Source organism: Trachypithecus francoisi, unplaced genomic scaffold (assembly GCF_009764315.1).
Source record: "Trachypithecus francoisi isolate TF-2019V2 unplaced genomic scaffold, Tfra_2.0 Lachesis_group10, whole genome shotgun sequence".
Lineage (NCBI taxonomy): Eukaryota > Metazoa > Chordata > Mammalia > Primates > Cercopithecidae > Trachypithecus > Trachypithecus francoisi.
In genome coordinates, this window is record NW_022681455.1 from 82226164 (window position 1) to 82238359 (window position 12196).

The following is a 12196-nucleotide window of genomic DNA, read 5'->3' on the forward strand; positions in this document are numbered from 1 at the left end:
ACCAGGGCTGACCCTGAGTGGTGAGAGGAAAGCTTCCCCACATCCCAAAGCAACAGAGCCAAGGGCTACAGGCCTGGCTCTGGCGCCAGAAGTTTGTGACATGGCCCCTGCTGTCCCATGGTATGGCCCATAGGTCTGGCTCGGTGGCCAGGAGGGACTGGGGGGAGGCAGAGGGAACCACCATCCCTCTGGGAAGGGTGGCAAATGGCTGAGATCGAAGGGATCAGACCCTCCAAGATGTTCAGGGCAGAGTTTGTAACTGCATAGTGACTCTAATCCTCCTTTCCTAGAGGGTTGGAGGTGGGAGAGGGAAAGGTGGAGTCTCAGGCTCTTATTAACTGCGTCTGAGCCTCCACTCGCTACCTCCAGCCAAAGAGCCAGGCCCAGCCACCCAAACAGGAGACAGACAGAGCTTCACAGCCACTAAGAATTAAGACCTATTGATTTTCCCCATTAGCTAGAGAATGCCATCAAAGTGCATTAAAACCAGGCAAAGCAGCAGCATCGTGAATAATTAACATCTGCAAATGACAACCCCATGGGGCTGGAGGGAGGCGGGAAGGGACTTCTAGAGGCCTGGGACACCCTGACCCCTTCTGACCCCCCACCCCAGGGAGCCATAGTCTAGGCTGCCCTCCCCTCCCTGTCTCTTGTCCCCTCTCATTCCCTGTCCTCTCCTTAAAGAAACACGAAGTCCATGGCGCAGCCAGCTACCTAAGCCGATGCTGGAGCAGGGAGGATAGAGCACTGAGGCAAGAGTCAGGGGTGGCAGCTCTGCTGTGTGTCACTGTGTGACAGCGAAGTTGCTGCCCCTTTCTGCGCTCATTCTCCGCCTCTGCACGGTGCAGCAATCAGCCCAGCTGGCCTCTTGCTCAGTCTGTGGTTCTAGAGAGGGACAGTGATGCCCAAAGTCACACAGCAGGTCTGTAGCAGAGCCTGGGCCACTGGGCCCTCTCCTCCAGCCCAGTCTATGGGACCCCTTTGTGCCAATCAGGAAAAAGCACCCCTTTGGGTAAACCAGCTGGAAAAGGCCACTCCTTTGAGAGTACCAATTTGAAAATGAATGCATACCCTCTGAATAGATCAATTAGAAAAAGGCACCCTTCTAGGGGAATTATTTATTTTTTGTTTGTTTTTTGAGACAGGGTCTCTCTCTGTCTCCCAAGCTGGAGTGCAGTGGCGCGATCTCGGCTTACTGCAACCTTCGTCTCCTGGGTTCAAGCGATTCTCCCATCTCAGCCTCTCAGGTTGCTGGGATTACAGGTGTGCACCACCACGCCTGGCTAATTTTACCATGTTTAGTAGAGATGGGGTTTCACCATATTGGCCAGGCTGATCTCTAACTCCTGACCTCAGGCAATCCACCCTCCTCAGCCTCCCAAAGTGCTGGGATTACAGGCTTCAGCCACTGCGTTTGGCCTAGGGGGACTAATTTTTTAAAGGCACCCTTCAGACTAACCAATAAAAAAAAAGCGCCTTTTGGGTGGGCCAATAAGAAAAAGGCAACTCCCCATGCTGTCACAGTTGAAAAGTGCAAGTCTTGGCAGAGCAGAGTTAGGGCTGGATACTACCCCCCATCCATCTCTCCCCTCCCCTCCCCTCCCCTCTCCTCTCCCTCACCCCCGACTGTCTCCTGTCTGCCAGGGTGTCCTTGTGCATTGTGCACAGCCTAAACAACTGTACATGGCCACTCTGTTCCAAGCCTCCACCTTCTCTGGGCCAAGGAGGCCCAGACCTATTCTTCCAGCCAGTGGAATTTAGTTCCACATGTATCGATGGTCCCTTCCAAGCCTCTCTGTTTCCCCACCTCCAAACTCCTCAGCCCCTTAGCTAACCCAAGTTCCCACTTCCATCTTCCTCCCACTCATTCTTCTTCCTCAGAGCCCTGGATGGGCAGCTCTGGAACGAATCCCTCCTGCATCTCCCATCTCCGACTGCATTACCTCTGCCTTCTTGCTGCTTTGCAGTGCGCCGTCCCTGCCTTTCACACCTCTGAGCCTTCGCACACTCTATTCTCTCTGCTGGCAAAACCTCCTCTCTTGAGCCCCCTGAAAAACCCTACTCACTCTTCAAGGCCCGGCTTAAAGATCTCTGCCTCTCACTCTCCTCCTCAAATGCCAGCCAGTTCTTGCCTCTGGGCTTTTGCACCTCTTCCTAGAATGTTCTCCCTCCAGATCTGGCTGGTTCCTCCTCCTTCCTCCTCCTTCTCCTCCTCCTCCTGTGGGTTTCAGCTCCAGTGTTCCCTCCTTGGGAGGTATTCCTGAACACCCCATCTAACTACCTCCCCATCAGCCTGTCACATGTCTCTGTTTTTTTTTTTTTTTTTTAGCACTTTGGACAATCTGAATTTATTTTTCCTTTGTTTATGGGCACTTCCGGAGCCACTGTGAATGGTTGTACGTGTTGTCAATTGCAGAGGAGGTGAGTGGGGCTGAAACCCAGCCTGGGTCCACACTACGAGCTGGTGCTGGGGCTGTACCTGCTTGGCGGGAAGCAGCTTTTCCTAATCCACATGATGGCACTATGCAGGCAAGCTGCAGCTCCGCTGCTGTCACCTCCTGCAGTGACAACCAAACCCACCAAAGAGGAATGGCACCTGCTCACTTCACTGCTGCGTGCCCATGTCCAACATGGTGCCTGGCATCAGGCAGGTGCTCAAGAAACATTTCCAAGCCTGGTGCAGTCGCCGCAATCCCAGCTACTTGGGAGGCTGAGATGGGAAGATCGCTTGAGCCCAGGAGGTTGAGACTAACCTGGGCAGCATAGCGAAACCCTGTCTCAAAAAAACAAATACATACATAAATAAATTCAGGCAAACAAATTCTCTTCTGATTCCCCCACTCCCACCCTCTTCCCATACTCCTCAATAAAATACACTAGGCACTATGGCTGCTTTGTCACTGGGTCTCACTGAAGCCAGCCCCAGAACTGGGCCCAGGGTTGGCAAAGGTGACTGTTAAGGGAACATGGGAGGACCCAGGAAGTTGAGGGGTGACTGTGTGAGTTTGGGAGCCCTGGGGATGCTCCCTGAAGCTCTGAGCCCTGTCTATTCCAGAGGTGCTGCCCTGAGCCCCCAGGGCCCCTTCCCAGGGACCCCCAGCTTCCTGGAGGTGCACGTGGAGGGGTCAGGTGGCCCACACACTCCCAAGCCCTGGGAGCCCAGTGCGGCACAGAGACTCGTGGGCAGAAAGTGGCACTGAGGGTCCCGCTGCAGCAGCCAGGCTCAGAGCAGGGGCAGGATCAAGGCACCGCCCTTCCCTGTGCTCCCCGAAGCCATTTCGCCAGGCCGCCTGGCCGCACCCGCCCGCCCTGCCCGCCTCCCTAGCTCTGGCAGAGAAGGAGTTAACCTCCAGGCTTCTCAGCGTGAATGTAGAGCTATTAATACCCACAGCCCAGCCAGTCTGCCAGAGAAGCCACTGGAGCTGGGGAGAGCAGCGAGCCGGGAGAGCCGCCAGTCGAAGCCGGGACCGGGACTCCAGGGGTCAGAACTTTTCTCGAGGACGGCGTGGGCACCGTGCCAACCTCACCTGGCCCTTGCCCATCTTTCAGCTGCAGGTCCCAACCCTCTCTCCTGGAGGCCACCCATGCCACCCACCCCAGCCAAGGAGAACAAACTTTCTTAGAGAAGCCACCTCTGCGACCGTGCTGGCTGGACCGGGAAGAGCAGACGGCTGGACACACAGGGGGACTGGGGCACGGGACACCTTCGAGCCTGCCCTCCCAGTCCTGCCTCTGACAGACAGCCACAGAGTGGGCAGCTGGGGGGCCTAGGGTTCCACAGGGGCAGTGGGGAGGCACTGCTGGACCTCTGTCCACCCACCAACCACCTCGGAGTCCAGGTGGCTGGACACTGCTTCCCAGGGCCCAGCCCCGTGGCTGGAACCCCCGCGGGTCAAGACAGGAGCTCCCACCAGAGCCCCCGGCTCCTCCACCCACCGAGGCAACGGGCAACCTGAGTGAGAAGGCACAGGTGGCGGGCGGGCAAGTGCAGAGCCCCGAAGCTGACGGGCTGCTGACCCTGGAGCGCCCTGGCTCGGGAACTCCTGCCCAGGCTGGCAACGATGCTGCGGAGGCCACCCCCGGCCACCCCTGCCCTGTCCTGGAGCTGCCTCCGGCCTGGCCCATGGGCTGCGGAGTTGATGATGTGCCGGCCTTCTGCTTCGTGTGCTTCCACAGGGAGGAGGAGGAGGAGCTGCTGGAAGAAGTCCCATTGCGGAGGTCAGTGCCCGTGGGTGGCCAGCGGGTGGGCAGCGGGTGGGCACAGCGCTCGACCCGGGGTGTCTCTGGGCCTGGCAATCTTGCTTCAAGTCAATCTCGCTCTGTCCACTGCTCACCACCCACTGCCACTTCCTGCTTCAGATCTCAGATCTCTTACCTGGTTGTTGTCACAGCCTCCTCCCTATCTCCCCTACCCTGGCCCCAGAGTGGCTTTCACGTCCTCTTCCACAGTGAGCATGTCCCTCCCCTGCTCAGAGCCCTCCATGGCTCCCAGCTCCCATGGGATGAAGTTGACACTCGGCTGAGCATTCAAGACCTGCGTGATTGGGGCCCACATCCCCCGCCTCATCTCACTGTGTTCCCCTATATTCACCTCCAGTGAAACTCTGCCCAGATTTCTCTTTCCTCGTTCTCCTCCATCCAGGCCCAGCTGCAACATTTCCTCCTTCAGGAAGCCCTCCTGGATGTCCCTGTCCCACCCCAACCTGAGAGCCACCTTTCCATCCTGCACTGCAGTGGCACCTAACAGGTGTTCCATCTTTGTTGAATTATTAAGTGAAAATGTGTGCATGTGTATTTGCTTGTGTGTGTGTGTGTGTGTGTGTGTGTGTGTGTAAAAGAGAGAGGGAGAGAGAGAGAATGGTTTGTGTGGCTGCGTGACTGGGTATTGGGGGTGACCGTGTGTGACTGTGAGCCTGTGTACATGTTTGTGGGAGCAGGTGTGAGTTCTGCATAGCTATGTGGCGGGAAGGGCTATGCCTGGGGCCCAGTAGGAGTTCATGCCCTAGAGACCGTTGTTCCTTTAGCCAGCTCTCCCCACCCCCACCTGCAGGGAAACCCAGGCTCCAGCCAAATGCATTATCCAAGCTGTGACCACAGGCTCTGGGAGTGATCTGCAGGGGAGACAGGGGTCACCTCTGCTCCAGCCCAGCTTGCCTGTGCCTCCATCACTGTCTGAGTCAGCACTGCCCTGCCCTGGGTGGGGAGAAGGGCAGGCGTGGGCCAAGCCAGTTTTCCCCTCCAGGACCCTTGCAGGACAAGCGGGCCAGGCGTGGGCTCCTGCAGCCTGGGCCGGGTTCCTCCCTGACTTTCTCTGTTGGACTCTGGGTCCACAGTTCCCACTCCATGGGCCTCTGTCTCCTCGTCTGTGAAATGGGAGGATGTTCCCTGCTATGGTTGTCACTTAACGTTCAACACAGTGACTGGCCACCCACAGACTGCCAGGGCCCGGGCTGGGGACTGGAACCCGGCTCACAGGGTCGCAGCCTGCTAGGAGAGACAAAAGAGAAGACAGGTCAGTTCCGCACAGAGTAGTGGGCATCTTGATGAGCATGGTTGCACAGTGCCTGGGAAGTCAGGAGGCAAGACGGACCACCTCTGCCCACAGGAGCCATCAGAGGCCCACTAGGTCTGTCTTAACATGCAAGTGCCCTCCCAGGGGCGAGAGAGGCTGAGGAAAGGGCGTCGCAGGCAGTGGGAACGGCAAGAGGGAAGGCTTGGTGCAAACAAGAAATGAAGTGTGGATGGTGGGGATGAGGCTGGCAGAACGGGGCCAGATCACAGAGGGCCTGGACGCTGAGCCGGGGACCTGACCCATAGGCAGGCACTGGAGCAAGCAATGGAGAAGACTCGAGGCAAAACAGGGGCAAGTGAGGAGAGGCAAGGAAATAATAGATGCAGAAGGGCTTCTTGAACTCCAAAGCAATGGTCTCATGATAGAACCCCATGTTCATCGTGAACACACAAAATGCTTGTTGAATGAATAAATAAATGAATGAATGAACGAATATGACATTGAAAGACAGGGCATCAGGCTGGGTGTGGTGGCTCCCACCTGTAACCACAGACCTTTGGGAGGCCAAGGCGGGTAGATAGCTTGAGACCAGGAGTTCGAGACCAGTCTAGGCAACATAGTGAGACCCCCCCCCCATCTAAACACACACACAGACGCACACACACACACACACACACACAATTAGCCAGGCATAGTGACATGCACCTGTAGTCCCAGCTACTCCATGGGCTGAAGCAAGAGGACCCCTTGAGTCCAGAAGTTTGAGGCTGCACTGAGCTATGATCATGCCCCTGCACTCCAGCCTAGGCAACAGAGCGAGACCCTGTCTCAAAAAAGAGAGAGAGAGAGGGCATGGGAATAATCTGAGTTGAATTGTTAAAAAATACTACACTCCCAGACCCTGCCTCGGAGATTTTGCAGCTTCAGGCCTTCGGATGGATGTGTAATTTTGATCAGTTTCCTCCAGGTGAACAACTTAAGCAAACCAGCATTTGGGAAGCCCCAGAAAGAGACAGGCACAGGCCTTAGGGTTGGCAGCTGTGAAATCCTGCCCTCTCCTCCCTCATCCCTTCATCTCCCACTTCTGATTCTGGGGACTCTGTAGGGAATATCTCTCCGCCTCCTGCCCTGGGAGTATGGTAGCCTATGTTTGCAGGAGCTGGTCTCCTTTCTAGCTGGTAGGTTCTGGCCCTTTAAGACCTGGGAGGGGACAAGGCCAGGCTGGGCAGAGACAGTGACCACAGGTGCCAGGTGGTGAAGCTAAAAATACTGAGTGATGCGTCCGCCCAGGCTGCAGGAGCCAGTGCTGGCTGGGGAGGGTGGGACGGAAGGCTCTGGAGTGTTTCTTTGCTGCTGGAGGAGGGGCAGTGGGGCAGTGAGGCTGGGTGGGGTCACCTTGGGGACTTAGAGAAATCTGTGGCTGCCCCCAGCCAACCCTGCTCCGCCTCTCCCAGCCTTGCTCCAGCCCCTGGTAGGCTCCAGGATTCACTCCTAGAATAGCTGGCTGCCACGTTTCATAGCCCCAGGCAGGCTAATTCTGGTGCATCCCGCTTCTGTGTGATCCTGGGGAAGTCACTTCTCTTTGGGTCTCTGTAAAATTAAAGAGTTGGACTTTCTCAGGCATTTGTAGGGAAAGAAAGGCAACGAAGCGGGGCAGGTGACCAGTTCACTCCTTTGTGGATTCAGTACATTTCCCCTGAGGCTCCCTGCGGACTGGATGCTGAGACCACTGCAATGAATGTGACACAGCCATGTCCCTGGAGGGGCTTGCAGCCTAGTGAAGACAAAACAACACAGGCTCGAACAGACAGCGCAATGTGCTATAATAGAGGTGTGAGCACTGTGCCCTCGGCTTCTGTTGTGGGACGATGCAAGAGACAGCCCCACAGAGAACACATCTGCATTTGATGAAAATTTGTCAGCAAACGCATCACCCACAGTGATGTTCACCAGCCACCTACATCTGGTGTTTTGACGTATTAATTAAGGTGAACCAAGCTGTTGGAATAAATAAGCTTGGCAATCTTAATAGCTCAACACAGAAGAGCCTTATGTTCTGTGTGTGTGTGTGTTGGCAGGGGGTGGTGATGGAGGAGACTCTGCTCCATGTGATCTTTCAGGGATCCAGGCTCCTCTCATCTTGTGACTCCATCATCACCCATGGCCACTGCTGGATCTTTCTGCATCTAGCTTGCAGATGAAGAACAAGAGTGGAGACCACACATGAGGTTTTTATGAAGCAAAGCTGGAAATGGCCTCCTTTACTTCTGCCCACATGCATTGGCCAGAACAGCTCATTGCAAGAAAAGCTGGGAAATGTAGTCCAGTCTACATGAAAGCATCCAGTACATAATAGATGCCCAATGTGCTCATTCATTCATTCACTCAACAAATTTCATTGCATAGCTTTTGTGGGCTAGCACCAGAAACTGGACTGAAAATACTATCCCTGCTCTCATGGGGTTTATATCTAATGAGGGAGTCAAACAAAACACAAGTGAACAAATTGTCAAGGTTCAAAGCCCACTGTGAAGGAAATTACCAGGGATGGTGGAGACAGCCGCTTTGCATACGGTAAACAGGGAGGTGAAGACATTTCATCTAAGACCTAGAGAATGAGAAGGAGCCAGCAGTGGGGAGAGGGGTGGTAACAGCAGCTTGGGCAAAGCAAATTGAGAGCAACAGGTAGGCAGGGGCATGGAGAGGGCTCAGTGTGGCCGAGGCAGAGCAAATGATGGGGACAGTGACAAGAGGCAGGGCATGAGGGACAGTAACAGCCAGGCCACGCAGACCTTGGCACCCATGGTGAGGAGAATGGATTTTGTTCCAGATGGAATTGGGAAGCCTTTGAGAGCTCTTAAATGGGGGAAGTTGTATGATCTGATTGACATTTTAAAGGATATTTCAGGCTATGCTTGGGAGAATCAATGGTGATAGGCCAGAATGAATAGAGGGCACCAACGTAGAGGTCATGGTGGTGGGCAGCTTTGGAGATGGGGAAGTCAGAAAGTGCTTTCTGAACATATTTAGGAGGCTGGGCACAGTGGTTCATACCTATAATCCCAGCACTTTGAGAGACCAAAAATGGAGGATTGCCTGAGCCCAGGAGCTCCAGTCCAGCCTGGGCAACCTAATGAGACCCTATCCCTACAAAAGAAAAATTCTAAAATTAGCCGGGCATGGTGTCATGGGCCTGTAGTCCCAGCTACTCGGGGGGCTGAGGTGGGAGGGTTGCTGGAACCCAGAATCTGAGGCTGCAGTGAGCTGTGATTGTGTCACCATACTTCAGCCTAGGTGACACAGCAAGACCCTGTCTCTAAAAACAAAGATAAAGTAAAAACAAACATTGGAGACAAATCCACAGAATTTTCTGATGGGTTAGAGGAGGAAGGGAACCCGGGGTGATCTGGGCTTTGGGGATTACAGAGGTGCATGGATGATTGGCAGATTCGACGGAGGGAAGAGGCTTGGTGAGAACATCAAGAATACAGGTGCATGCCTGTAATCCCAGCACTTTGGGAGGCCGAGGTGGGCGGATCACTTGAGGTCAGGAGTTCAAGACCAGCCTGGCCAACACAGTGAAACCTCGTCTCTACTAAAAATATAAAAATTGGCCAGGCATGGTGGCACACACCTGTCGTCCCAGCTACTAGGGAGGCTGAGGCAGGAAAATAGCTTGAACCTGGAAGGCAGAGGTTGCAGTGGGCAGAGATCTTACTACTACACTCCAGCCTGAGCAACAAAGCGAGATTCCATCTCAAAAAAAAAAGTCCTGTCACAGATATTTTCCATTTGAGAAGCAGGTGAGGTGTCCAAGTGAAGATGTCAAGAGAGGACATCATAATGAGAGTCTGGAGTTCAGAAGAGGAGCCTCTCGGCTGGCGGCGGAACTCCAGGGTCATTGGTAAACAGATGGTGTCTCGAGCCATGAGCTCTCACAGGAGAGAGGGGAGGGAAGAGGCTCCAGGATAGGGCCCTGAGGACTCCGCGGTATTGAGATCATATGGAGGAGAAGCCAGCGAGGGAGGCAGAGAAGGAGCAGCTGGGAAAGTGGGAGGGAAACTGAGAGCATGTGCAGTCACGGAAACCAAGGAAGTGTCTTGAGGAGAGGAGGCGTGGTCCACCCGCTTCAAAGATGTGAACAGTCCAGGGAAACGAGATTAGATTCAGCTGCCAGGAGCGTTGGAGCATGCCTGCAATCCCAGCACTTCAGGAGGCCAAAGCAGGAGGATTGCTTGAACCCAGAATTCGAAACCAGCCGGGGAAACATAGGGAGACCCCCATCTTTACAAAAAGTTAGAGAGAAAAAAAAAAATAGGGCTTGCGCCGTGGCTCACAGCTATAATCCTAGCACTTGAGGAGGCAGAGGCAGGAGGATCACTTAAGGCCAGGAGTTGAGACTAACCTGGGCAACATAGTGAGACCCCATCTCTATTTAAAAAAAAGAAGAAGAAAGAAAAGCCAGGTATCATGGCGCGTGTCTGTAGTTCCAACTACTCAGGAGGTTGAGGTGGGAGGGTTGCTTGAGCTCGGGAGGTTGAGGCTACACCGAGCCATGATGGCACAACTGTACTCCAGTCTGAGAGACAGAGAGACTCTGTCTCATAAATAAATAAATAAATAAATAAATACTAGTCCGGCATGGTGGCATGCACCTGTAGTCCTAGCTAATCGGGAGGAGGCCAGGGCAGGAGGATTGCTTGAGCCCAGGAGTTCAAGGTTACAGTGATTGCACCACTACACTCTAGCCTGGGCAACAGAGGAAGACCCTATCTCTAAAAAATATAAAAATTAAAATTAAAAACATAAGTAATTTTTTAAAAGAGAAAAAAGATTAGATTTAGTGATGTAGAAGTCAAGAGTGACTTTGACAAGAATGCATCATGAAGCCTGGCACAGTGGCTCACTCCTGTAATCCTAGCATTTTGGGAGGCTGAGGCAGGTGGATCACTTGAGGTCAGGAGTTCGAGACCAGCCTCGCCAACATGGTGAAACTCTGTCTCTACTAAAAATACAAAAATTAGCCCAGCGTGGTGGCATGCACCTGTAATCTGAGCTACTCGGGAGGCTGAGGCAGAAGAATCGCTTGAACCTGGGAAGCGGATGTTGCAGTAAGCCGAGATTGCACCACTGCACAGAGCAAGACTCTGTCTCAATTAAAAAAAAAAAAAAAAGAATGCAATCATGAAGCGGTGGAAACAGAACCAGGTTTGATGTGGTTAAAGAAGGAAGATTGAACACACACATGTAACTTCTCTATATCCTAAAGCCCCATTGAAAGGATAGTGAGGCTGAGTACAGCGGCTCACGACTGTAACCCAATACCTTGGAAGGCCGAGGCAGGAGGATCACTGGAGCTCAGGAGTTCAAGACCAGCCCGGGCAACATAGCAAGGCCCTGTCTCTACAAAAAAATTTTAAAAATTATCTGGGCGTAGTGGCATGTATGGGTATTCCCAGCTACTGGAGAGGCTGAGGTGGGAGGGTGGCTTGAACCCAGGAGTTCAAGGCTGCAGTGAGCTATGATCACACCACTGCACTCCACCCTAGGTGACAAAGGGAGACCTTGTATCTAAAAAAAAAAGAAAGAAAGAAAAGAAAAAGGATAGTGAGTGGATTTTTAAAGGTATGTGCATCAGTCTTTTATTGCTTCCATAACAAATTGCCATAAACTTAGTTGCCTTAAACTAAACAAATTAATTCTTATGGTTTTATATGTCAAAACTGACACAGGTCTCACTGAGCTGAAATCAAAGTGTTGACAGGATGGCTCTAGGAAGCTCTTCCTGGAAGGGCTTTCTGGATGCTACAGGCAATAACCCATTTCTTTGACTTTTCCATCTCCCAGAAGGTACCTGCATGCCTTGGCCTGTGGTCCCCTCCCTCCAGCAAGGTAGCATCTCTCTGATTTCTCGTCACATCACTTTCTTTTTTCTTTTCTTTTCTTTTTTTTTTTTTTTTTTTTAAAAACAACAACAATAACAACAACAACAGGATCTCGCTCTGTAGCCCAGGCAGAAGTGCAATGGCCCAATCAGGCTTGCTGCAGCCTTGACCTCCTGGGCTCAAGTGGTCCTCCCTCCTTAGTCCCCCGAGTAGCTGGGACTACAGACATGCGCCGCTATACCATGGCTAATTTTTAATTTTTTTTTTTTCAGATGGAGGCTCACTGTGTTGCCCAGGCTGGAGTGCCTCCGGGGTTCAATCAATTCTCCTGCCTCAGCCTCCTGAGTAGCTGGGATTACAGGCGTGCACCACCACACCCGGCTAATTTTTTTATTTTCAGTAGAGGCAGCGTTTCACCATGTTGGGCAGGCTGTTCTCAAACTCCTGACGTCAGGTGATCTGCCCACCTCAGCCTCCCAAAGCGCTGGGATTGCAGGCTTGAGCCACTGCACCCAGCCTAATTTTTAATTTTTTATAAAGATTGGGCCAGGGAGAGGCGGGGACGTCTCACCATGTGGCCCAGGCTGATCTTGAACTCCTGAGCTCAAGTGATCCTCCCGCCTTGGTTTCCCAAAGTGCTGGGATTACAGGTGTGGGCCACTATTCGTGGCTGTATCACTTTCTCTGACTACACCTGGGAAAGGTTTCCACAATTCATGTGATTAGATTGGGCTCACCTGAATTATCCAGACTGATCTCCCCTTCTCAAGCTTCTTAACCTTAATCACATTTGCCAAGT

At 53.1% G+C, this 12196-nt stretch overlaps 1 protein-coding gene across 1 annotated transcript in view; it reads left to right on the forward strand.

Moving 5' to 3' along the window:
- The first annotated feature begins 3251 nt into the window (after positions 1-3251).
- SBK1 (SH3 domain binding kinase 1) overlaps positions 3252-12196 on the forward strand; it is a 66505-nt gene continuing 57560 nt past the window's right edge. Inside the window, exon 1 of the mRNA XM_033217919.1 lies at positions 3252-4218. Within this exon, the coding sequence (XP_033073810.1) occupies positions 4124-4218 (95 nt within the window). The 5' untranslated portion in view covers positions 3252-4123. The remainder of the gene's footprint in view (positions 4219-12196) is intronic.